We start from the raw sequence: 27961 nt of genomic DNA on the forward strand, positions 1-27961 counted from the left end.
AGCTGTTCTTCTTTGGCTTGCAAATTATTCACGTAAAGCTTTCTAGATTTCTATTTGGCCTTGTCCCTACGCACCATACTAGAAAAGAAAGAATTTTTTTTTAAAGCTTTTTTAAAAAAGCATCATGCAGTATACCTACGGGCCTCCCTTTTTTTTTTTTTAAGATAGCTGTATGATTCATAGAGCAGGAGTACAAATGTTTCAAAATTAACAGTTTTTGTGATTATATACATCTGAGTGTGGATTTTAATCACTTGACTCACACAGATTCCAGCCGTTACGTTAATAACAGAGTTTCGTATTAAAGCGTACCAATTGCATAGCTGGGGTTTTAGTTTCAATTTCCTGTACTGCTCCAGACCAGAAATATTTTTCTCCAGTTTCACATTTCGGGTTTTACACTGCATATGCAAAAACTGTCATTGTCATCTTCCCCGCTCTTTACCCACGGTACATACCAACAGTTCCCAAATTATGAATCTTCCTTGGACTCGTCCCTAAAATAAATAACAAAAGGGGTGGAGAGAAGAGGGGAGAAGGATCCCCTTATTATACAGAGAAATATAGTAGTATCTTTGTCTAAGAAAAGTCTTCTCTGACAGAAATCAATACGAAGGATAAGAAATCAAGATGAGGTTTTTATTACCAGAGATAGCCTCAAGAATCACAGGGGAGAGCCTAACACACAGGCTTTGCTGTAATGTATCTTATGCCCTCTAGCTGTAACAAATTACGCTGTGAATTTCTTGGAGGATTTATATGCCGCTGCTCAGTGCTCTGGGGAGCATTTAATCAGTGGCATTGCTGACCTAATAACAGGGGATCTAAGTAATAGCAATTTTTATGTATGTTATGTGTTATTCCCACAGATTTGGGGATTGGTTTTCTGGAGGAAGGAGGAGGCGAGGGGTAAATGTGCTTTCATAATAGGTTTACACTTTACTGATTAGCTTTGAATGATCTTCTTGCTCTGCCTGCTGACTTGAGTACTGTCAGAAAAAGAATTGGCCAAGCTTCATGGTGAGTGAATGAGACTCCTTCTGAAGCAGGGGGTTCCTGCTTTATTTATTCATTTTGAACATTCCTGACAGCCAGCGCAGGCTTTGATGCAGAGGAAAGGAGAAAGAAATAGGAAGTGATCGCGTTATGTTTCCCTTCTTCACAAGGCTGTTTTGTGGAGCTGAGTTTACTGCCAATACGCCTGTTCACGGGGCTCCCTAGGTAGCAGGGGGTGGGGAAGGAGGAGGCAGGAGGAAGATGAATGGAGAGAGAGGTTTTGCACTGAAACTCCACAGAATAGGGAAAGTATTCATTTGTGTCAGGCACTGCCCGTATCGCATTTCACACTCTGTACACGCTGCTTTTTATGAAGTTAATGTTAAGGTGGGTGAAAGCTGCCAGGCCATCCATCAGCAGCTGAAGTCTTGCCAACAGGACAGAGACAGATGTCGCCTCGGCAGTGCCAAGCAGTGGCACCCCCTCCCCGTACCGCCTCAGCTCTGGTTCGGAGGAAGTGTTGCTCTAAGTCCATCCAGACCCGTGTTGTTTTTCAGTCCCATCTGGCTCGTCGTACGTGCCCTCAGCCTGCCAGAAGTGCTTTCCAAGTAACCAAGGAGTATGAAGTGCGGTCTCTACACAATATGGCAACAGTTCACGAAACAGCTGATAGGAAAATTGCTTAATAGCAGTTCATTGCACTAAAACTGGTTATGACAGACAGTTCTCTTAAAGAGCAAGCTCCAGTCTGGAAATCCTTGGAACACAACCAACCAGAGACATCATCAGCCCTTTAAGCACAGTTCTCTTTCCATACAATGCCCCGTTACTCTGGAAAATGCATTCCCTTCTTCCTTGTAAGGGCATTTCTCCTGTAGGAACCTACCAAAAATGCCTCTCTGGTATCTGGTACTTTATATTCAGCACAGACAGGAGTTACTACCCACAGGAGCCATTTATAGATGGGTGATGAACGGCTCTTTCACCTAATCCATATTGTCATCACTTGCTTTCCCTGTCATCATTAAAGGATTGTCACACACTCACAAGCCACTTGAATGCAACATTCCACTCGGGAACAAAAATTACCAGCCAGAAGCAGCTGTGAGCTCAATGTAAAAATCAGGATATTCTGCAAATGGGGATAAATAAGTGGTTGTCTGCTAATTCCACCAGATGAGGATGAGCTGAACTGAATTAGAAAGAGGTCTGTACCTGCACCAGAGTTTTCTCCTGTCCTTACCTGTTCACTGGAGTTGAATATATCTTCTCCTACCGTCTTGTACTTTGTGCACCGAAAGCCTATGCAAACTTTAGGGAACAGCACAAAACAAGTAGAAGCTCCTTCTGAATCACTCTGCAGCCAGTCTGGGTTGCGTGTCTTCGCCGAGTCTTCTCATTTTCCTCGGGAGAGTTGAAGACAAGCTCTAAATTGTGGAAATGAAGCTCAGAAAGAGGATGGGACAGGCTAGGGTGTCCTCCCCTGCCCGAATACTGTCTTCCTGCAAAACTACAGTAACATTAATAGAAGAGACAACGTCCGTTTTCTCTATGATGGTTTCGCCTCTGTTTTCTGACAGAGCTAACAACTTCAGATTTTGCAAAGGCAGTAATCTCTGTATCATAACAATTAGTGCTGGTACAAAGTGCTCTCTGAATGCCTTTCTCCTGTGCCAAAAGGCCATTCTGCAGGAACAGCTTACATTTAACATCAATCTTCATGAACATGGCTCAGCCTGCTCCCAGATGTTTGACTGTACCTCATGTAGACAGTCAAAGCTAGCTTCAGAATCCAACAGGAACACCACAGCCGTGACAGCACATAGCTCTGGCAGCAAAACCTGTCCAGGACCCTGCATAAATATTCTGGCAGCTAGACCACGCTGAGCTCCTCGCTGCAAGCAGCCATGCCGCTGAGTTAAAGTACATCTGTGGGAACTAAAATCCTGCCTTTGGGCTCCCGGATGAGACAACCTCTAAGACTGATTAATTAACATAATTAGGAGCTGTAAGCATTAATGGGTAATGTTCAAGCCTTTCCTAACACATTCTTAAAGCTTCCACTGAGTAGTTATCTATTGACTAATTTTGGCAGACATCTTTAGGGCTGGAGGGAGCAAAGGAATAGAATGCAAATGCATCACTGGCTTACCGGAGGAGTACCAGAGCAAATAGCCCACCGGGTTTCTTTGAACAGAGGGAAAATAAGTTATCATAAACAAGAGGATTGTTTGTGTATGGCAGGAGAGAGCGGAGCCCACAGTTCTGCAACCTGTTTTCCCATTGATTGGAATCAACTATCTAGCTTTGACAGCCATTTTAAAAAAAAAAAAAACCCAAACAACAAACCTTCAGTCCTTCTTTCTTGCTTATGGGAACACCACATTGTCCTCTTTTAAAAAGTGTGAACCCCTCTAATTCCAAAGGAGGGACAACTGTTATTAAGTCCATCTGCAGTTAATCTACTTTATTGGGTGTCCATGGATTTACAGGAGGCAGGGGACACCTCTGGAAGCTTCTGTGCAGTGGCAGAAGTTGCCTACTTCAGTGCATGCTAAAAATTTACGAGTGTGCTGACATTAATGGAGGCGGCTTGATGGCTTTTGAGGGGGGATCAGCCGGAAGCCTCTGGATTCATATATTTCTCATAGTTGGTGAAACACAGATAAATCTTGGTGGCGGGTATCTGAAACCGTAAGACCAGTTGAACCCTGGTGTCACGCCTCCAGAGAGGCATTGATAACATCACTAGTACTGCTTTCTAAATCACCACAAACTCTGAAATATGTTGCCTTTCCAGTTTTGTAAGGCTCTTTGAATTTACACTTCAATTTATGATTGCCGCCTCTATACAGTGATGAAAAACATATGTAAAGGACTTTGCTGCTGATCCTTAATTTTGCTCATTGAATTATGACAAGTTTGAAATAATTAAGGAACAAAAAGAAGATTCTTAAAATATCGCAGGTGCAAATCAAGCTTCCCAAAGAGTTTTCAACATAACAAGTCATCCTCATGAACTATGATTTAATCACTAAGTGCACCAACGCTGCACATAAGTACATCTTCACCAGCTTTCCAAACGCTACTATTCCCTTCCAGATAGACATTCAGATATCTTAAAACACAAAGTCATTAGTGATTTTCCCTGAAAGATCTCTCCTTTCCCTGATAGTTTGCTTACTGACTTCGTTACTGAAGATAAGGTCAGGTCTTAATATTATTTAGCAGAGCTAAGTCCTCATTCTAAGCAGGCTCCCATCAGCGGGATTCATAGAATAAGACACTGTTGTTTCTGAGCACGTTTAGCAATATCAGGGCTTTTTCAAGGGTGTTACAGACAGGCAGAAGCACATATTCTTGCTCGCCAAGCAGTTCACTACCAATGCAAAATTCAGGGAAAACTATTTCAGTGCTGTGGCACTTTCGGCTTTTCTGCTGAAAAGCCGAATCGTAGGTATTCTGCCTGCGATGGGGCGTTTCCTCAGCATCTTGGAGGAATGCTCAGAACTTCAAGCATCTGCAAGCACATATTCTTCTCTTCATCAGGCATGATTTGCATTGCACACCTCTTGCCACGCTTGCATATAAATTATGCATTAGCGACATTAAAAGCTCATTCAGATCAGAGCAGTCACACATTAGCAACGCCATAATGAGCATGGTTCTTCTTCAGACCAGTCTCTCCTCCTCCACTTTTCTCCTCAACGTGCTTGCTTCTAAATCACTTTGCCCAGAAAGACTTAACCTTTTCCCCACCCCATTTCAGTCCCAGCTTCTGTCTCTGCAGTTTTCAACTGTAAAGCTCTAAACACTCTGATGACTGTAGACCAAAGGCAAAATTGTCCAGAGCCTACTAGCTCAGCCTGTGGAGGTGGGATTTTTACAGGGACAGCAAAGACATTTCTGTTCCAAAGGGCAAGATGAAACTCCTTGTTCTAAATCTTGAGAGCAAAAGGATGGGTCCAATTAGACATTTTCATTTAGTTAGCATAAGCAAAATTATGTCTTTAACTAGTCTCCATGTTGGAAAAACCTGAATCATTTGAGCCAGTATTTTCAAACCTATATATTGTAAATTGAATGCTCAACATCTAAACTTTCAGTCCAAATGGTTAATAGCTTGATAAATGTGTGATCAGCTGAGAAACAGAGCTTTGTAATGGATAGTGTCAGGCAGTGACACGGGGGAAGTGCTAAAACCAGAAGTGGAAAATTAGTACAGCTGTTTTGGTGCTGTCAATCCCTGCCCAGCGCACTGCAGAGAGTGCACAGCTGTTCACGCAAGACGAGAACCGAGGTAAGGTTAATCATCAGAGGTTAGAATGCAAGAGGGACGAGAGCAGTCAGATACTTGAGCACACATGAGAGAGACATCCCCCGTGAAGCCCCAGATAAGGCACCGCTGGGCGAGAGGAAGCAGGTCTTGCACCACCTTCCTCCACAGCGCTGCCAACGACTGGGCTTTCCAAGTCCCATTTTCGGTGCATAACTTTCCAGATATTTTATAGGCATCCATAGCCTCCCCAGTACAGTCCCCGTTCCTGCAAGTTAGGCAGTGTGGTGTAGAGACAGCCATAGGTGTAGTTCTGCACATACACGCAGGATGCCTCTTTATTCTCGTGCTCTCATTCTTAAGAGCACAGTATGGGACATGGGAGTAAAATGGATGCAACGAGTAAGGCCAAAGCAATAAGCCTCAGCACATGTGTTTGGTAGCACAGCTGCCGTTCAGCAAGAAGAAATTAGAGGACCAAAACCACAGTCTTAGAACAAGGGCAAGTTGCCCTGTCCTGTCCTGCTAGTCACTTCTAGCCCAGTTCTTACAGACATGCCCATGCTGAGCACTGTTCTGTGGGGTGAATTCCTGGCTTTGTTTGCTTCCTACTTTTTGATTGGTAGCACTATAGAAGCAACACTGACAAATTTAAGTTAGATCCCCTTTTCTACCTCCCCGAAATGGCTGAAAGTGACCCGCAGTCCATTGACCTTGAGTCTAAGCCTCCTGCTTAGCATTAAAGCTCCTAAAAATATTCACTCCTTTATATGTCTAGAAGTCTGGAATCAGCTAAAGTAAATAGCATTACTCTGAGTTGGTCCCATTTGCAAACAAGAAAAAAAACTTGTAACTAATTAGTTCATTTTCCTAAAGTACTCATACCCATCTATAGTAACACTTAGGAATTAAAAGTCTGAAAATGCTAAGTGTTACCGACATAATGCAACAAACCTCCCACTGATATTCTCAAGGACACTTCCCAAACATTAGATTTATTTGTTGTCATAGATACTCACACAGACACAAACATCAGTTACATTCAGGGACTCATACTTGCCAACAGCTTATTATAATACAGCTCTACGTGTTTTAAAGACCGAATTGGGCTTTTTCTGAAAAATGCTGCAGTAGTGTGCCCTGTTGGATGTGTTAGGTTGCCGTTCTCCCACACGGCACTTTCTTTATTCCTTTCTCAAGCAGAGTCCTAACGCAGCCGACAGGATTTCTGACGGTAGAATCAGACAAATGGGGTGTTTAACACTGATAACTGGGGCCCGATTTTCACCTCAGAGCTGGTTTCTATTCCAGTAATCCAGCTAGATACCTACTAAGCTCAGCCAGAGGGGCCTGCTCTACCATCCGATCTATTCTTGGTTTGACCGGCATAGCTTAGTTCTAATCAATGAGAAAGGAAGAAGGGAATGAATCCCAAGGGGGAGAGGAAGAGACCCAGTTCAGCTATTTTTTCACTCCACTGTGATAAGGAGAGGTATCTTCTCCAGCAAGTTAATACAGAGCAGGCGGAAGAACCAATTTTCCCACTTCCCCATTTCCAACAAGAAAAGTGAATGAAGATCTGCTGGGATACAGGAACAAGAAACAGGCAGAGAAAAAAGAATCAGGAGTCCCACTGGTGCCTGGTAGAAGGACAGAGAGGCAGTGAAGAGCCAGTGGCTGCAGAGGAGAGGTGTTTGAGGGGTATTCTGGGAAGAGAAAGACTAAGGAAAAGCTTAGAAGTAAGGAGAATAAAAATGAACACGAAGCACAGAGCAGTGGCTCCCAAGCTTGCTCCACAGAACGATCTCTTTGGAGAAGCAAGCAGAGGAGGTAGAAAGGACATTTTCAGCCTTGGCTCTGTAGAACGCAAAGAAGAAAGGAGGCAAGTGGGGAAAAAAGAAACATGGCATGGAGTGACACAAGCAGAGCAAAGGGGTAGCAGAAACAGTCACAAGGAGCTGGAGAGGCAGAATCAGAAGAGGAGGGATGAAAGAGACATATAACTGGGAAAAAAACCCTGTAAGTTACCAAATTGAAAAATAGGGACAGTTAGAACCAAAGACTGATAGAAAATATTAAGTGTGTCCAAGGCAAAGACAAAAGAGCGGTCCCCAAACGTGTATGCCAGCAAGCAAGCTCAGGTAGGTGTATAAAAAAGACTTGATTGTCAGGAAGTCAGATTCGACTACGGAGAGGATGAAGGCATGCAAGTTATGGCTGGGAATGTGGCTGTGAGTGACAGCCTATTATTCTTTCTCACAAGAGAAGGAGGATATATTTAATTCTGAAAAACAGTTGTTTCACTGTTTTCACTGGCAGTGGGTTTTTCCACTGTTTACATGCTGGGGACCATAGCAGCAGAGTGTCTGATGGAACGTAAGGCTGACTCAGGGCACTGCAGTTTCAGTATGCCGACATATTTATTTAACAAACTGTTGACAAGTTACTCAAGTGCTGAATTTCAAGTGGATTCTACACCCAGGAAACTTGCATCACCTAGTATAGAAAATCCAGGCTTACACTGGAAATCAGTGTAACATCTACCACCCCGCTGAGAGCGCTGCCCCTCCAGTCTCATTTCTCCTTGCCCTCCCTCGCCTGTACCTTGGACAAAACAGCTCATCCCTTTTTGAGCCAAATGTCAAATACGCAATTAGACTCAAACTCAGCTGCCGTAAGGTACCACAAAGGTTGAGAGCACCAGCTTCAGTAAAAGTAGGTTCTCAGGTGGTTAATAAAACATCCAGAGGCATTTAAATAGAATGAGCTTATGCCCTTCAAGTTGGGGCATAAGTCAAATTCCAGTAGAGTTAAGCGGGAATGATGGGCAGTTGAGGGAGGAGAAGGGCACAGGCAGCAGAAGCAGGTTATCCCATCAGCCTCTAGATCTCCATAGCGGACTAGCTGGTACAGGCTCCAGGTGACAGCAGTACACTGACTGCAATCCCAGGGTTGGCAAGCATGTAAAGAGCACATGAGGCAAGGCATATTTTTTTCTTTGAGCTGATTATTTCCCTTGAGAGCACCAAACTGCCCCTTTGTTAGGTGGGCGGTGTGCTGCGTGGTTTGGTAAGCATCTAGGTAAACCCTTCCCAATGCAAAGTTAACATTAAAGTTGGTCCATCCAAATCCTATACTTGGATCGAAGCTCGACTTAACGCTGAAAAGGTTTGAAGATAATATTTCTGTGGGCAGAACAAGAACTTGCCTGAAACCTGAGTCTCATCCATTCCTTCCAGAGTCAATATGTTTCAGTTTTACTGAGAATTTCAGCACAGAGGAGATTAGTCCGACTCCATCAAGCGGGTTGTTTTTATAGTGCAGGACTTTTAAGACATGCTGCATTTCAGTCCTGTGCAGATACAACAGAAAATCTAGTTATTTGTAGTAATTTACTTTAAACACCCCCAGCTATTAGCATCACAAACTAGCCATGTTTTGTTTGCTGTGTCAGGCATCCTTAGGACTTATGCAAGAGCAGTATTAAGAGTTACTATCCCAGGCTGAATAAGAGACATTTAACAGTGCATATAAGGAGGGTTGCTAGTTCTCTCCTTAGGCTCTACTTGTACAAAATAGCTACATCAACATAGTACCATTCAGTAAGATACCGTACCAAATACAGTATTGTTTGACTTGGGCAAAGAGCGTAGAACCATAAAAGAGCTGCTTCAGTATTTACCGAGATATTTATGTAATACCAGGAAACTGCATTACCCTTAACTAAAATCTGTTGAAATACTCCCCTCTCTCTTAGAGCATCTTACTGACTCGGTAATCCTTTGGTGGCTTGGAAAGGAAGTTTATTCTCTTGGTTTGTATTCCCCATCACACAGGGAGACTGGCTCTTTCCTGCAGGTTTTTCTGGAAAGCGTCTAATCCAGCAACCAATTTTGAAGATACTGGTTTAAAGCATGGCTATAAGTTAAAGGCTGCAGTCTGTGTAGCTGCAGGAGACCTCAAAGTATTCCAGGTCAAAATACAATTGCTCCAAGGGAGCAAATTCCAGAGCCGGAGCTTTGCCATCTTTCATATTGCATACATGTGCTTCCCGTCATTGGCTCAGCTCTCATAGCTGCTACTGATGGGGTAACACTGTGCCCAAAATATCATTTCACCTTCATCCTCTTCTGGGAAATCATGTATAATGCATGGTTTTATTCTTTATGTATTGCAAGGTTTGCAATTGCGGGAGGCCTGGGAACTAGTGGGAGCAGCCGATTGTAGCCTCTCCCACATACGTGCCTGTCTTTCATTCCTGTCCAAACCTCATCTTTACATTCTTTGCCCAGGGGACCTCTGCTGTCCTATAATAAGGCCATTCCAGACAACTGATCCTCTATACAGGCCTGTGAAACAACACCTTTATATCTTCAGTACTGACAAAAATATGAAAGAGCCCTAAGATTTAACAAGTGAGTAAACCTGCCCTTCAATCCTCAATCTTCAAATTGCACTTCCCACACCACCTTACCTGTTACGCTGCTTTGGTAGAAGGAAATTACCGATGTTTGGGCACTTTGCTTCTACCAAGAGTAGGCTGCAGGTCCAGCTCCAAATTCCCAAAGGACATCCCCATGCCTGTCCCTGGGTCTCCAGCCAGGTGTCCGCCTCTTCTGCCACATTGCCAGCAACTCTTCACAGCGCTGGCTCCATCTACCAAAGAGATGCTTAAAAAGCACATTATTAAGCCATCCTGTAAGTGAACAATAATAAGAAAAAAGCTCCATTTTGTGCTTATAATTGATTAAATTTGAGTGCATCCCACTGTGAATAGCATGTGCAGAAGAATTCAGTCATTTAGAGAGGCAATGCCAGAGTCCCACAAAAGGTATTCGATTCTTTATCAGTCTCTAAGATTGTCCACATTTTCAGCCCATTTAAAGAGATGCACCAAACAGGTACAGAAATACAGCACTCCAATTTTTCTTTCACAAAACTAAAAGGTGGGAGTTAACAAACTTGGCATCTCAAGGCATTACAACGTGTCTCTTGGACTGCAGAGATGGCTGGGTTTTTCAGTTAACACTGTTGATAAATGGATGCTCTTAATACCAGCCAGACACCGGCTTCTAACTGAGCTCATCTACAACGTTTCTCCTTGTCTTTTCCTCACGCTTTTTTAAATTGCCAAAGCAGAGATTCTAAATTATTTTTCTTGCTACTGAGCTATTTGATTATTAGCATTGACCAGGAGTCTGTAAACATCTCTAACTTTATACAGGAATTCTCTGCAGCATTCTTCAATATCAGTCTCAGTTTTTCCCTGGTTTTACACTCTGTGTACACCTGATTGGGATTTATTCAAATAAGGCTGCACAAGCCAATTAGGATGAACATTGAAAAAATCAAGCACTGTGACTGCTTTCATATGCATGAAATTGCCTCAGATTTATCATTAAATAGTTCATTTAAACACTCATGCAAACCACAGAGAACGGGATCTCTTGAAGTGGACAAGAATGTTAGCAGCAGTGAAATAGAGAGCGGCGTATTTGGTTGCCTTCTTTAAAACTTAGGAACATCCTATGTGCCATTTTCAGCTTCTCATTCCCCACTAAAGTTTTTCTTCCACATCACAAGTGCTTTTCAAGGAAGTGTAGTCTTACCTACAAGTAATGCCATTAGCACAGCGCTACGATATCGGTCTTAAATGAAGTAGCAAGCCACTCTCCCAAGCAGTAATGTGATGCCTGACAGATGCTGATTACACATTGTCCTTTACAAACGCTTAAAGTCAAATCATGGGCAGGCAGCAGGTCAGGGGCACAGTGATCCATGAACGGGACAGCCGTGATATAGTGGTTGAAGAGGACAGCGTGCACATACAGATCATTTTAATCCAGGGCGGCAAAAAACGAGGCAAGTTAAAATTATGCCAGACTGGACTGCGTTTCTGCATTGATACCATAGACATAAAGCAGACAGAGATCTAGCTACTGAAATGTGTCTGATGCCACCTTCAATATCACCTCAGATGTACCCGTCTTCATCACACTGTGAAAGAACGCAAGTAGCTGCAAAGCAGAAATCACATCCTTTTACCGCACTTGCAGCAGGTAGGCTGGGTTGTTTTAACCACTGACGCAAAAGGCTACATATTGCTCCTACATGCCGTGCCGTATTTATTCCAGCATTTAAATAAGACTAGATCAAAGCACAAAGCTTCTCTGTTCATTTTCACGCTCTTACTCCCCAATTTTCCGGACACATATAAAGGGTGCATATGCTGCATAGCACATGCAGGGAGTTTGACGTGCGCCAAGTGCGTTAAATTTATTATGCATGCAAACAACTACCCGTCCAGCATATAAGCAATAGGTTCAGGGAGAGCACGGTCATTTCAGAGAGTTTTTAATCAGCTAATACCGCTAATACCCTTGAAATACTTCAAGTACCTTTCACAGTCAGGTGGTGGCAGAAGAAATACAGCATATGCAAAAAGATTTCGGAACAAGGAGGAGGGCAAAGTCCTGAGAGAGCCGACACAGAGCTCGGGTGCGAGCGGCACTTCTCCAGGTGGGCGACCTGTCCAGGGCATCGCTTCTCAGCCCTCCCCCCTAAGCAATATCTTCAGGCTAAAGTGATGGGCCACGGCAAAATTATTTAAAGCAGCCATGTCCAGTTTACAGCCTGCTTTCCCTTCCATAGAGGTGCATTTTTTTTTCGCCCACACCTTGACTTCTAGAAGCAAAAGCGGTTGCTCGAATTTCTCATAAACAAATCCGATAAGCCAAAATGCTCTCTGTATTCCATTTCACTCCAAATCCCAAAGAAACTTGTGATGTTGGAGGGCAAGTTATTTCTTTTGGCTGGCCTTGCTACAAAAATCGTATTTTCCTCTTTACAGAATTCATATTGTGTTAATAAAGTACTGTTGATTCCCTCTGGCTGACTCTGCAGGAAAGCTATTCTCGCAAAGCTTCTCGTCTGAGTTAAAGTAATCTTGCTTAAAACTGGCCATAATTGTTTCAGTCTCTTAAGTTTAATACTAAGCACAGAAAATATTGCCAATTTGAGTCAGGATTCGGCATTCTGTGGAGGCAGGATAAGCTGACCAAAGGTAAGGAATTCAGTAAATGCAAGGGGAATTTGACCTGCCGTTTCTTTGAGCCAGCTTCTGTATTTTTGACCTGGCTGTAAGGAGAATGGAAAGATAAAAGAAAATCAAAACAGATGAGAGTTTAACGAGAGTCGCGCGCTCCAGAGTACTCGTTACTCCATCAGCCACGTCCCCCAGACGTGTGCTGGGCCCCGAGGGGGCTTCTTCCTCTGCAGGAAGGATTGCTCAACCCACTCTCCTTGCAGCCAGGTTGACGGGATCACATTCCTCAAAAGGCTGTAGACAGTCAACAGGAAGCTGACGCTGGAAATCAGCCTAGGAACAGTCTGACTGTGAGACAGGGGGAGCAGCCCTTCACCTTTCGAGACAGCCCCTGGAGGAAAACAGCCTGCTTCACGGCCCCGGTAAACACGGGGTGATGAACAAGTCCAAAGCAGAAGGACAGGCACTAAAAGAAGCGTTAGACCTAGGAAGCAAACCGTGGGTGCGGTGTTGGATGTCAGTATGCGTTCTGTAGCTTTCAGAGAAGGAAAAAGGCAGGATTTCTGGTTCTCTCAGGCCTGTTTCCCATAAGCAGGATTTTACCCCAACCCAAGTCAGTTTGATGAATTCCTCGCTAACAAGGCAGTCACCGGTAGGCCTGGCAAGGCCAACAGCAGTAGAAATGCTGTGGGCTAGAGATTGCTGTGCAACACCATGACGTGCCCTGCTCCTTGCTCAGAAACCATTCCCTCCAAGGGCAGGGACGGGACATCCAGGTGTCCTTGGGTCCACCAGGAGATGCTTTCACTGTTACTGCAGAAAGCCTCACACCGGACTTAGCAGCAGCCCTGCCCAAGACTGTCCTGCATTGCAGGAGTCAAGCCAAAAAAATCCTAAATAACCTTACAGGAATCTGCTTTCCAGTCCCTTTTATCTTATTTCCGTGCCGTGGTGGGTATATCTAATACTCATCTTCTCTAGGTTTGTCTAAGCTTTCAGTATGGGTTGGACGTTACTAGCTCTTGCAAAGGAGTAGGGTCAGGATGTGACTTCTCGCAATGCTGAGTTAATTCAGATTTGAGCTCTGAGAAAACTTTTGGCAATATTTTTTGAGGGTAGGGAGGGACATGCAAAATTAGAGCACCACAACGTTTCGTGAGTGTTGATATTGCCAAATTTTTATTTTTATTCCAATTTTTATTTCCAATTTTTTTTTTAATTTAAGCTAGTATTGGAACTGTAAAATAAATCTTTTTCTTTCTCCTTGGCATTATTCATGCCCATATTGCCTTTTATTTTCATTCAAAAACTTAGCAGTAATCTGCAGTGCTACCTTCCTATGTCTCTGATTCAATTCAAGGAGAAAAACCTATTGCCATCTTAAACCAGGAATAATTTTTGTCAGAATTTTGAAGTTACCAGTAGGTCAAAAAATCCTTTTGCCCTATGGTTTACAGCAGGAAGCAGGATAACCAGGAGTCCTGGCAGAGAAAGCTCGTGCCCAAGTCTGTCTGAAGGGGAACAGAGATTCCCTTTTTTTCAGCACACTAATTTTCTATTGCTATCCTTAAAAGACCAGGAAGATCCTTGAAAAGGTAAAATAACTTTATGACAAAGCAGAACAAACTATTTAACTGTAAGAACTCAAGAAGCTTACTAACAACTGCACTGGGTCAGCCAAAGGTCTACCTTTCCTGGCCAATAATACTACATGTAATAAAACTATCAGAGAGAATTACCACATTCCACATTTAGGTCTGTCCCTCCAACAACTGTTCCCAACTATTACTTGGCTTTGAAGCTCACTTCTGCCATTTCAGATCTAAGGCAGGCATTGGGTACCCAAAAGACCATGTATTGTTTCTAATTATAACAGTTACTGTAATAAAGGATATCACCTTTCCCCACAAACCTTTCACACTCATTCCTCCATGGGAATGTTTCTTCTTGCACATTGTTGGTCTCACAACACTTGATCTTAAATTTTTAAGGCCGAATATTTGTCCAGAACAAGAAAGTTTCCAATCCTCCAAACACTCCTCCCTGCAAGTCACTCCACTGAATTACTTCCATGCATAACAATCACACATACAAGCAAACGCTTGGAGGATCAGGACCTTAGATAAAACAGACCTTGTAATATGTCTGTGTCCAAACCCATTAAAGATGACAAGAAGCCTGTGGAAATTAATCTTGCTTTATAAGTAATTCTATATTTGCGTAGGTTGTTTTTTCTGGAAGTGATTTTCAAAGAGCTAAAGAAAGCACACACAAAAGGAAAGAAAATGCAGCAGCAAAGACACCTAAAATAAACCAACACTGCTATTTAAGTAGTTCGAGAGAACCCGTATCAGGTGGGATTACAGAAACAGGGAAGAGCTACAAAACAACGAGGGGTTTATTTCTTTAAAGAGTTCCCCCTGCCTTTGTTTTTGTTCCTTTTCTGCGCAGAACATTCTGCTGTCCCTCCGCCTAGAGCATACAGCCATCATTCATTCTTTTTCTTCTGCACACAGCCCACATCCTTTCTTACCCTGAAAAGAGTTAAACCCTCTTTTTCCTCCAAAGAACAATTTTTTTATTTTTCCTGACAAGGGCTTTTATGCAATTAGCTAGAGAAGCCATGGCCAAAAAGAAAGAATAACACATGTAAAATCATGCCAGAGAACAGAGTAGGTAGTAACTTGTTGAGTCTATTACCAGACAAAATGTTTAAATCGATGGTGTGTTCTCATAAATCAACAGCCAAATTTAGCCTTAACTATAACCACCCCTGAGCAACGTGGAATAGAGAGAAGACACTTAAGAAAAAAAATGGTGATGCTCCTGAAATGAGGAGGCGAGGAAGCAGCAGATGAGACGAGCACAGGGTAGGGTCATCACACAGAGAAGGAATTTATGTTGTAGGTTAGAATTGAGGTGCTGCAGCATTCAGTGCTGAGCAGAGACTTCAGCCAATTACACCAACTCATACCAAGTCTGGTGGCGATTTGGAGATGTTAAAGAACCATTTGAACGTAGTTAAAACCTGGACATTTATGTAGGTTGTGCGCTTAAAAAAAAAAAATAATTGAGCCCAGAAGAGCCAGAACTCTATGCTACACTATCGGAGACAAAAGGGTTTGCATTGCAGACCATAAAAGTTCGTTCTTTTTCAATTACACTTGACAGATCTAAGTTATTATAAGAAGAATAAGTTTGGAAAAGGGGAGAGAAGTAACAGCGAACCAGAGAACAGAATGTAACTTGAGAAACAGCGCAAGAATCTTATTATTAGATCTTTTTCTTACTTTGCTGAGAGTGGAAGATCATCTCTTTTCACTCCTCCATCTTTGTTCATCCCCTTACTCTTCCAGTTGAACTGGTCTGATTCAGATTTAGGGCCCCCATTTATTCCAGTTAGATGGCTTTTCTGTAAAGCTCTGTACCAAACCCATGCTACGCTCCCATTGACAGGATTTCACTGCTTTCCAGAAAAGTAATGGATTTCTCACATACCACAGTTTCTAAAGGTCCCTTCTTCAGCAATGTCCTCCACAGCGCAGAAACATTTAATAGTTCTGTTAAAGCAGTGGCTCTCACCCAAAGAAAGATATTTTGCCTGCTGCGAACTCTGTTTGGCACTCATCGGTTTGATTTGCAGCAGTGCGAGCAAGGCTCCCAAACACAAGTTTCTGCTCAGTGGCCTCTGAATACACAACGGGGAGCAGGTCACCCACAAGAACCATCCCCAGCTCCTTGCCTGCAGACTGGCAAGCTGCAGGCTTTGGGGTCTTTAGTCTATAAGGGCTTCCTTAGGGTACTGCTGAAGTTTCTCACAAGGTGGAGGTTTGTTCCTAGCTCTACCCTTCCATCTCACCTTATTTGATTTCTGTGCAGCCACCGAGTCCAGTCCTACCAAGAAGCCATATTTTTTACAAATTTCATTTCTTCATTTAGGCCAACAGTTTTATTAGAACTGCATCCTCCATATGAAATCCGATGGTTACAATAGAATTTGCTTCTGCTTTTGCTTGCAGTCCTTAACACATTGTCAGCACTCCCACTGAAGCAATCGTGTTGAAAATAAGAGTTGCTTCTTCCCGTTCTGGCATTTGCACATTTTTATGAGATGCTGGAAAAGCACAATTGGATTTTTTTTTTTCCCCTGCAAACAGTGAGACAATAATAAGTAACAGATTCATTGAGTTTTGACTTGCCTTGGAACCAGGTGTTTCTGACATGTACCATGTCTCTCAAATATACTGCACACTCCAATACTCTTCTTACCAAGAGCTTAAGCCTTTTACATTCTCCTCTCCGCATCAACATGCAACAACACTTTCAGACTTTCCAGTTTAGTTTTTGCATAGCGTTCCCTTTTCAGCATCATGCAGAGAAAGCATCAGGGTGCGTGAACTTTGTGGGTAATCTGTCAGCTAGGTATAGTGACTGACGTGCAAGGGAAGCGTCAAGGTACTACGAATACTGAAAATAAATGCTGAGCAGATTAGAGGAAATGGAGACCAAATAGTTTTCTTTCTTGCAAATAGAGAGCAATCTAACAAACACCAGTCTGAAATACTCACCCAGTGATCTCTAATGGGCTAAAGCTTTACGGTTGAGTTGCAACTCAACTTTTGGAGTCAATGAATGATGCAGGTGCAGGTGTAATGCTCCTCTAGTCCCTAGTTCAATTTTCAGGCTAGTTGCTGACTATGGGAACCTCTGCAGCTCCACCTTCTGTGAGTCTTGGTTTACAGCCTGCTTGTGCCATTAGCGCCACGTAGGTGGAACCAAGAAGGATTTCCACCATAAAGCCCTTCTCTAACACCAGAGCTCCTGGCTCCAGCAAAACAAAGTAGCATTCTAGGCTCAAGTCTGGAACAAGTTCTTACACCATCTGGATTAATTTTATTTCAGTATTACTGCCTTAAACTGGCTCTAATCATGAATAATTCTATGTTTCTAGGAAGTTTCAAAAGGGTATGACAGTTTAAAATTATTTGAACAATTATTACCTTAAAGCAAGCTCAAAGTCATTCCACATGTTTGAAAGATCCTCCTAGTTCAAGAGCTGTTCCCCGTTCAACGTGGGACATGCCTGATGGAATCCTCTTGAGCTGTAGATGGTGTGTGGCTTATCTAATGGAACAAAGATATAGGAATACCTTTGGCTGTTCGTGGAGTGCATGCTGGCTGCTCATTTTATCCTGATGTTTTGTCATTATCAACAACTATAAACAAGCTTATACAAAATAGAATTTTACATCCAGTTGAATCCATAATGGTATCTTATGACAAACGTGTCCGACAACCCATTGTGATGGCTCTTTGAGTAGAATGCTGCCAAAAAGTGAATGGGGAGGGAAAATTGAGATTCATTACATTTAAAATGGACTTTTGACCGGGAAGATCAATGACTGCATTTTTCTGTGCAGATTTACAGGCCAAATGAATCCCTGGTTTAACCTCTGAACTCAGAGGGTTTCATAAAGAGAGGAATTTGTCTATAAGGGTCATGCATGTGCATGCTTTCCAGGCACTACAAGATTGAAGTTGTAGTCATTTAAACGTAGAAGAGAAAGAGGAAAACCCACCAGAGGTCAGATAGGGAAATAAGACTTAGGAATACTAGTCCCTGACCACTGGACAGCAATTGATATGTTAAACAGCAGTACTCAGGAAAGGATGAAGTCCAGAAAAAAACAGATGTCCCTGAAGAATTAGCACAACTGAAATGTGCGGTAGCTGTCTGCTCTCAGGTCACTGATGACCATGAGAACTTACATTCTGCGTTGCCCTCAACCGAAGACCCAGTCCCCAGGCAGCTGACGGGTCAGTAAATGGTTGACACTTTCCTTTCACTTGTGTGAAAGGATTAGCACTACCTTCTCTTCACCTCAAGTTATTTTTCAACATAAGCGCTTGCTGTAGCTGCTACAAAAAGAGATGACGACCCCCATCATCCCAAACAGCTGCACCAGCTGTGAGCAGAAGAATCGCACAAAATACAAATTATAAACAAACTGGAACCCAATTCCAAATTTGAGAATTTGATAGAATTTCTACAGCACTCGGATATACACTCATCATACATACCCAAAGGGTAAATATTTCCATCTCCAAGAGCTGTAAATGATTTAAAAGTGAAAAGCTAATACAAATGCCAAATGTAACACTAATAAATATTGAAAGCTGGCACTGATACCACATTCAGTGGGCGATGGACTCCAAACTGATTCTTCACCCGCAGTGCATATTGCCTTTCCTTCCTCCCAGCTGGCATTAGTGAAGTAGCAACAGCCTTAATATCAGATTTTGAGAAATTTGTTGCTGTAAGCCAGACTTGTAGCAGCATTTAAAACAAGATTGCATTTAACATAAAATTGAGCTGTTTTCTAGCTGTTTGTAAAAATGAAACATGTTCTAACATTAAATAAACTAGATGATGCAGGTTTTTGAGGCCAAAATCCCATTCTTACTAGATTTTTAAAAAAAAAAATTACACTAACGATGACATCCCTTCGTTCATGCAAACTGGTTTCTGGGAAAGCAGTGACCAACGTTTTGCATCTGTTTGCGTATAGAACTAGTAATTGTTGAACACGCAAGTCAGAGCTTACAATCACAGACGAATGTTTGTTTATTCTTTTGTAATTTGTATTACATTAATACAAGCTAGGTATCCAAACTGTACACATGGTACTATAGAAACATAATGGATGCTCTGTTCCAAGGTTCTCACTTTAAAATTGAGTCTACTGCTTAACAGTAGACTAGGAAAAATCCCTTAAGGTACCAGTTGTTTTAAAAAAAATGAAAGCCATTTTTATGAATCACATTGACCTTTCTGAGCTATTTTCTTCTCAAGGGAAATTTCGTTTCATTTAGAGAAAACATTACCATTCTGTTTGAAAGTAGCACAAGGATTTTTCTGAAGTGTCAGAATTTTCTTTGGAACAGAAAATCATCCTGATATTACCAAACAAACAGCAAGTCTTACTGACATAATCCAAAAAGCTACAGAAGTGAGAGTAGTGAAACATTCTTATCAATATAAATGGCCTTTAGATTGTAACTATTATTTATATCTTTTAATCTCTTGCTGAAAGGTCTGGAAGCACCCCATGTTATCCATGCCGTCCATGAAACCTTACCACAAAGCCCCTCATTGCCCCCTCCCCAGCTTCCATCAGCACCTAATTGTGCAAGTACTTTGGAAATATTTAAGGGTGTGATCCTCACACGAAAATACAATCTGGAATTTGTAGATTAAAAACAGATTTAAATAAAATTGATTTTTTTAAAAAAGCTAGATGTTGAAAGCAGAGAGCAGAGCTATAAACATAAACACTTAAAGCTAAGCCTCTCAGCTGTGAGGTGATGTGCAGTCCCAAGAAATTCCCTGAGAACTGTCAATGTCTGGTGGGCCACGGGACAAGAGACATGGGTTAGTAACTGTTTTAATGAATTTACTGGGCAAGAAGCCACTGTCATAGGAGGGAATATAGCACTCTGGTTTTGAATAGGAGGTGAGAGATGGTATGCTTCCCCACGATCTAACATCTTTGTCAACCAGATGAAAAATTATGGATTTTAATTCCTTTTCCATCTTTTGTTTCTCACAGGCACATCATAGGCAAGTTTCCTGACTATCCTACTGGAGAGGCAGGAGGTTCAATGGCGATTCTTTCTCAAAAAACTCCAGAGCAGGTACTGTCACTCCTCTAATGCAAAAGGTTAATGGGATTGGGGAAAACATGTCTGTTTATTTAAGTAATTTTTCATAACAATGGCCTCTAGCACGCCAGGAACCTTACTGTTTAAAGAGCTTTTTGCTGCAAGTGAAAGGATTGTTTTCTTCCAAGGTAAACCACAAAACTCACGTACCAAAGTTTATTCCCTTTCAGGATGCGCAGCCACTTAGTCATGGCAAAAGGTGCTCAGGCATGCAAGTTACACAGGTGAATGTCTGAGGGAGCCAAGAGGAAAGAGCTCAGCTACAAAGAGCTGCCCTCCTGTTGCAAAATCCATGTAGTTAGACTGGTGCTAGCTACTAGTAGAAATATAAAACAGTTTAAAGAGCCTTGGTTTAAAACAGGCATCCAAAGCTACCCCAAAGGCTGAAATTGGTTCCAGTGTGTTTGCATTCAGTATCAGCACAGTCTAGCAATAATTAGTTTAGTTTAAGCAGAGAAGAGTTTCTTATGCAGGCAGGCCTAAGCCTTGATTTACTGCCAAGGATCCATTAAGCGAGCTTGAACAAGGGGCACATTCAAGTGAAGGAAGTTTATCTTAGTTTATCTTATGTATTCTTATAGCGAACTCAGATGTTTTTCCTGGTAAAATCCCTCTTCTGACTTCTCTGGCTAATAATCTCTTCCTGTGATCTGGCTGTCACAGAGAAGCGATTAAGGCCAGTTGGAGCAGTGAAGGCAGCGATTGGCACTCGGAACCAGATCCCCCCTCCACAATGATCTTAGCAGGATGATGGGTCTGCTGAGGGCAATTACAGAGAGGAAGCCCCACACGCAGGAGGAGGATCTGGCCCCCGAGTGAACCAGGCGTGGTGGCTACTAGTGGGCTAGGAAAACTAAACTGTCAAAACCTGACCTCTATGGTCCTTCAAGTTCCCCTGTTGAGACAGACTGTTGTGTTTATTAGCTGCCTGCAATTGATGATCTAACGCAGGTATGGTGAAACAGCATTTTGGATTCAGTCCTTCCTGGAATCATAGGGAAAAGCCTGGGGCACGCTGGCAGCATCTCTGCAATTTGAGGGGATGTAAATACAGACTAGCCCAGCAAAAAACACAATACTCCAACCATTAGTTACTTTGCTTACAAAAATATGCAAGAAAACAGCTACAAACAGCCCTCCGTGCCTCACTAAAGCTGAGCTCAGGGCGTACTCCTGGTTTTAGCCAAGTTCAGAGCACGCTACGGTCAATCCCACCAGCCCCTGTATCTAAGCCACTCTGTTGTTCAAAGTGAAGGAGACCCATCGGTTAAATTTTCGGCTTCTAAAGTAGAAACACATGCCAGAGTCAAGAAAGCTTTGTTGGTTGCTCTGAGCAGATGGGGAGCCACCCAGCAAGTATGGCTTACTGCTGGAGAAGGCTTCAGGGGACCTTATGCTAATTAGACCTGCTACCAATGAGGATAAACGCAATTCAGAAAGAAAGCATTACCAAAAATTATACTGAACAAAACTGGATATGGTAGTAGATTCTGGAGAAATATATTCTTCCTGTCCTATTCCCAGCTTTGAATTCCCACCTTCAGCTCTTTTGCTGTCTTTCCTGGGCATCTGCTTTCTCTTTGCATAAAAAAAAAAAAATAAAGGAAGCCAAAAGTCTAGAGCGATTGTTTTACTACCTGGTTTTCCCTGCATAAAAGAAAAATACCTGGAAGAAAGAAATGCAGCTATTTTCCCAGAAAATTTTCACTAGCAATTATCTGATTTTCAAAGATTTTTGGGCCAGAGCAGAATGTATATCACATAACCTTAACAGATATCCAGAATACACTTGGCAAAAGAAAGTTTAGTACGCTCGTGATTTTACCTGAATGTCAGACAAGTAAAACATTTTTTGTTCAACTGAGTCAGCCGCATATTAAAAATCCCTAAGGCAACTGGTTTTGTTCCACACTGGTCTACTGGGCAACATAGTAAATGAAATCCTGGCCCCATTGAAGTTAATGGGAGTTTTGTCCTTGACTTCACGGGGGGACAAGATATCACCTCTTGTATATATTAGCTTCTGTGAATGGGTTGGTTACTCCCAGGTTAAACTCCATGAAAAATCGGGACTGAACTGTATTTAAAAAGCAAGCATTTTATAAGACTTAGGTAAAGACACTTTGGGGAAAATAAAATACAAATTAATCACTTCACGAACCATTGCTGCATTATTATACATTCTATATTTCTTTATCCTTTGACAACTCTGACCTTACTTGACTTTGTAATGTAGCTGGCCTTCTGCACAAACTGCTTTCATGACATTTTACAAATACCTTTCAAAAAGATATGCCAAAGAGATCCCGATCCAAAGTACGTGGTGGTTTAGTCAGGAAGATATGTACTGTCTCTTGACTGAAAAGAAGCTTTTCTCTACTTTACATACTCTTCAAGAGAAATTTAAGATTCTGAGACATCAGTGTAATCTCCCTGCATCTGTTCCAGATGTCTATCCCTAATGGTTTTTTATGTTTTGCTCCAGAGATAATCATCAGATGCGACAATTTTTAGCTTTGCCCTTATACTGCTGCCAACAAACTTATGATCTCTTCCTGTAGTTCATTAAGCCTCATCACCATGAAAATAAGCTAAGAGAGTTGCCATTTAGCAGACACATTCCCCCTCTCCCAACTCCCCCTCATTTTCAATATTAAATAACTTATCAGGGAAAAAAAAAAAAGATGCTTACTTACCAAGATTTTGGTTGTACGTTCAATTGCTGCATGGAGGACAGAGTCATTTCCACATTACTGTAATCACAGTATCTGATCCAGCAGCATCTAGAGAAGGGGTGAGAAAAAGTATGTGTTAGCTGCTGTGCAAACATATGCTCCTGATCCTCGCTTGGCACTCTGTGCAATACTATGCTGCTAATTAGTATTCATTATTACCAACAGCTAAAGATCCCCATGAATCCCAATAATCAGTCTGATTGTGAATGGAAGTGCAAGAGATCCCCAGTAGTTAGTTAATATTTAATTAATATCTCTATTTCCCAGGTAGGGATAGTAAAATGCAATCAAGTACTGCAATATTCACGCACACCCCCATGTGTAATATCTTACTCACTTTTACCAAATATATAGATCATGAATAGCTTTAAAGCATCAGAGAAGGATTCAGAGGCTGCGTAGAGTTGTACTTTCTAGTATCCAGCATTTTGCAAATATGCTTTTATCTTGACAGCAAATACACCAACTGTATTTTTCAGTAATAGAAGTAGATGCCTACAGTTACGCTCACTTTTATTTCCTCTTTCCACACTATTCTGGATGTTCCTTTTAGAAATTATCAGGCTGAATTTTCACAAGTGCTAAACACACAGTGCCATCAGCTGGAGCTGAGCACCTCAAAGCCTTAAAATATTCTGATGATTTCAAGTTAACCACGCAGGAGGATGGAAATGGTGCTCAGTCTCTGTTGGGCTACACAACGGGCAGATGTATTCACCTCCAGACAGCAGTTCCCTGCAATGAAGCCATTCAGCAGGTAGACTCCTAGCCCAGTGGCTCTCCGCTGCCCACGAACAGGATCTCTGTTGGCTGAAGGCAGTAGTCTGGGCTGTACGCCTAAAAAGCCAGGCAGTATCAACAACCTCTTTTCACCTCTACCACCAAAGCTAACAGATTTTTCATAAACACATTCAGTGGAGACCAACGTTTTGAGGCTTTTGCCAGAAAACGAACACAGGAGTGAGTGAGTGAGTTTAACCGGTGAGTTAAACTACATTTGGGCAACATCTGCCGGGTGGAAAAAGACTAGAGAGCATATATCAATCATGGACTGAAATGCATGATGATTATTAAAGCCAACTGTAAGATTTTGCAAGATCCCATAAAGCTATGAAATCCCACCCAACGTTTTGAATTAATTCCTGCAAGAGACAGATCACTGAGTTTGTTTCTAATGGCTTAAGCTTTGCTTGCAGGTACACACCCAGAAGTAAACGCTCAGAAATGCCTTGCCAGCAGAATGCTACATTATTAAAAGCTACGCAAATGGATTTGCCTGTGAGAGGGAACGCATCCAGAACGCCAGCCCTCAGCTACCTCGATGGGACAGAGTCCCAGGCCCACCATGATGAAAATAACATCTCCTCCAGCTGACAAAAAAATATACCACCTTACAGAAATAATCAGCCTATAGAAAGAGTTGTAATTAAACGTCCTTAAGATAGGGGGGCAGAATGGGGGAAGCACATTTACAGCATGCTGCATGTTACGAACAAGCGACGCAAATGGGCAGTCTGATGTTTGGCATGCTGCTCTGGGACATGGGGATGGCATCTCTTCCCATCTCAAACAGGCCTGTTTTCTTGAAGAAACTTTTTTTTCGTCTTAGATTTCAAAATAGCTTCTTCCTGTAGAGTTAATACTCAAAGAGACCACATTTTCTCCCCAGGAACACTAGGCTACGTGCGTATAAAGTGTTTCTGTTCAAAACGGTTTTAGAGCCAAAACTACAAGGCTCTGAGGCTGCCTCTCACCCACCGCAGCTGGAGATCCAGAATTCCCAAACTCACTCTATCCCTGCATTTCATTTATGCCCACAACACTAATAAAGACAAGAAGTTCAAGTAAGGTCTTCTTTCGAGGGATGAGGGAAGGGCTTATTCTTGAAGAAGAACATTTACCTCAAGTATCAGCTTGCCTGAGCCAACACCAAGCTTTCTGTGGCTGAGGAACATAGAACATGAGCGAGTCCTACTGGCAGCTGGGGGTTTTCACATACTTGGCTCATAAACCAACATCAGCATTTCCATTCATAGGCCGCACTCTGGTTTTGTGCCCCTCTCTTTCCCAAAAAAGGGGATTTGCACTGCAGGAGCTTGGAAACACACTTGAACCGATGTATGAATAGAAAAGTCAATGTGACTTTTGTGGGATATCAGTTTAGAGGAAAATGTCTTTTCAGCCTCAGAAGAAAATGTTAATGGAGAAAAGTCATCACCAGCACAACAGGAGTCCTACAGCAAGACTAGAAAAAAAGGACACTAAAATTCGTCTGTTCTTACTGATGCATTCTCTTCCCCAATATTAAGAGTTTTCTAAGTGCTTTCAGCATCATTTCAAAAGGAGGCAACCTAGCAAAGAAAAGGGCAGTCTAAAATAATTTAGGAAGACATCTGCTTTTATTTCCACTATGAAGTTTTCTTCAGGGGAAAAAAAAACTGTATTATAATGTGGGTGAATTGCTTAGTATCTCAAACTAACCTTTGCTTGCCCTTCCCTTTCTTTCCTCTTCTTTTGTCAGATATTTCAGGCATCTTCTTGTAGCTGGAGGGGAAATTGTTCTGTATAGAAGAGAACAAACCATTCAAGGTTAGATACACTGCCAGCTTCACCTCAGCTCCCAGTCCTCTGCAATTATAGAGCTGCTTAGAGCAGAGGTGAAAGCAGAGCTGGAGAAGCTGCACTGAAGGAGTATAGAGGAGAAGGTGCATCTGATATGGAAAAGGAAAAATTATATTTGCTCTCTCATTCTCTTTTGGGAAGCAGAGAGCCACTTCAGCCTTGCCAGCTCCATGGCTTTGGAGCATTTCACCAAAACTACTTGGCGTCTCGGACTACATATATGTTGCCAAGGCATCCACGAGAGAGACTGTACAGGTGTTATTCGGATGTACACAACCTGTGCCTGCAGTCACCGTGCACGTTTCCAGACTTGGCTGCCTGCGCTACTGTACATTTCACTCAGTGCTAACGGCAAGCGCCATTTTTCTCTGTTCCCTGTATGAGCAGTTAGTTCAAGACGTAGCACCATAGCTCATACTGCGGTTCTGAAAACAATAAACAAACTTTTTCTCTTGCCACCTTATAAAACTGATGAAGGCAAGACAGAGGGATAGGGACGGTGCAACGCTTCAGTCCCATTATAGCAGGTTCATGAGAACAGAAACTCTATATAACCCTTTTCAGTGTATAGGCTGTATAAAAACATGAAAGTAAATCATTCCAATCAAAGTCTGGATATACTTAAAACATCATCAGTAGTACTCAAAAAACACTGCTTAAAACGAAAACCGTTTGTCAATCGCATGTGCGCCTACCAGGTATCCTGCTGGATAAACCCACCCCTGAGATGCTGGAAGTGGTGGTTGCCCTTTGGTAGGCAGGCAAGGCAGAGGGCGGAGGTGGCAAGGTTGGATTTCTGGCAGGGTACTAGCGCTACAGTAAAGGATACGCTTTGAGTAGCTCTGTTGGTTTTGGATACGACTGGCCTGCTGGGACACTAAAAACCTATTTTGAACTCTAGTCAATCTGTTAATCTATCCCAGGGAATGAAATGCTTCACTGCTTATCACCGCAAGATATGACTGAATGGTGCTTGGGGTTTAAATTACCATATTTAATTAAATGTAAGATACTGAAATGCTTGGGGAAATCCACTAATGAAATTTCACTGGCTGCAAAGTATAGCCCTTTTCGTCATTCCCCTTCCACTGTCCAATCTTCAATGCATTAAAAGGCATTCTGTAGAAAACAAATATTTTTACTGTTACAGGAAACAACTTACAACTGAAATTTTTTTATTTTCTACTCTTCCGTGGTACTGCCAATATTAACGGTCCATTAACAAACTTCAGTGGCCACAGATTTTCTGATTTACACTCACCAGTAGACGATCTCACAAAAGAACACTATGAAAGGCGCCTGGGAACAAGAGAACAGTAGAAGCAGCAAATTTCACCCTCTGCCTTTTTCAGATAATAAAGTATAAATGGCCAGGAACTAAAGTTATGGAAAATGATGTAGCTGTGCCCAGTTATCAGCTGCTACTAGCTTGCAGGGGTGAAGATGCCAGGCTATCCGTGAATATCTGTCAGAGCTTGTCACAGTATCTCTATCCAATCTCTCTCACTCACCAGAACAATTTCAGTCTTTAGCCACATATTGAAATTAGACGTGCCTCAGGACAATCTCTCAAAATCCATCTCTGTAAAATCAATCTGCCTTAGAAATGCTAAGACAAATTCATAATCTGAGTCCAAGACCAGAGGGAACTTTAAGTTGTATGTCATTAGGGTATTGTGTTTCTGGGTCATTTCAGGAATTGGTCTTACTCCATAAAAGCCCTCGGCAGTTTGGGACATAGAAATCGCCTCTTTCCCAATGATATATTGGGATAGTCAGTACCTATGCTAAAGTTTGCAGGCGGGAGTGCCCTCAGCATAAATTAAAAGGACTCCTCTGTAATGGTCAGCCACTCTGGAATTCAGAGAGGATACCGTGTTTCCCCAGTCCTGGAAAGCTGAAAGCGAAGGAGGAAAAGTACACACTGGTTCATAAGTCTTACAGCACACGTCTAACACACCTTGCACGTGAAAATATTTGACCAGCTCTTCACATTCCTTTCCGTCTCTTTCAGGTTGCTGCAGAACTGGCTGCCAAAAAGGAGATGGCTTTGCAGAAAAAAACCCAAAAGGAAAAAAAAGAAAAAGAAGGGAAGGAAAAAATGAAAGGAAAAAAACCACAGAAAACTGGAAAGAAAGTAAGTCTTCCTGCAGTAAAAACGGTTAGTTTATGAAAACAGAGCCGAAGTCCAGCCTATTCAGCCACGTGTGGGCAGAGGCTATTAATTTACATTAGACTGGTCACCAAGGCTTCAGGCTTGGGTTCAGAAGACAGAGGAACTGGCTGAGGCCGGTCCCCCTCAGCCTTTCAATCACCTCGATGATTCTGGCGAACTGAATTTCACCTCTCATATTTTAGGAATGGCTATTTGCATGGCCATGACTCAGCTCAGTGGGAAGAGCTGATGTAGATGCAGACTGCCAGAGACACAGATGAGGGAAAAATACACTTTATGGCTTTGACATTGTGGCCAAGAGGGTGTGCGTGCACTTTTCAAAGCACTGTTGCTTTTTTTGTGCAGGTAACAAAATGGTGCCCAGCTATCTAACCAAGCATTTCCACTTC

The 27961-nt window shown here is 42.3% G+C and overlaps 1 protein-coding gene across 1 annotated transcript in view; it reads left to right on the forward strand.

The window, feature by feature from the left end:
• Positions 1-27961, forward strand: part of DRC11 (dynein regulatory complex subunit 11) — a 110102-nt gene that overhangs the window by 32031 nt on the left and 50110 nt on the right. The window contains exons 7-8 of the mRNA XM_075153782.1: positions 19928-20012; positions 27411-27533. Coding sequence (XP_075009883.1) covers positions 19928-20012; positions 27411-27533 — 208 coding nt within the window. The remainder of the gene's footprint in view (positions 1-19927; positions 20013-27410; positions 27534-27961) is intronic.

The sequence above is a fragment of the Calonectris borealis genome, chromosome 6 (genome assembly GCF_964195595.1).
Source record: "Calonectris borealis chromosome 6, bCalBor7.hap1.2, whole genome shotgun sequence".
Taxonomy (NCBI): Eukaryota; Metazoa; Chordata; class Aves; order Procellariiformes; family Procellariidae; genus Calonectris; species Calonectris borealis.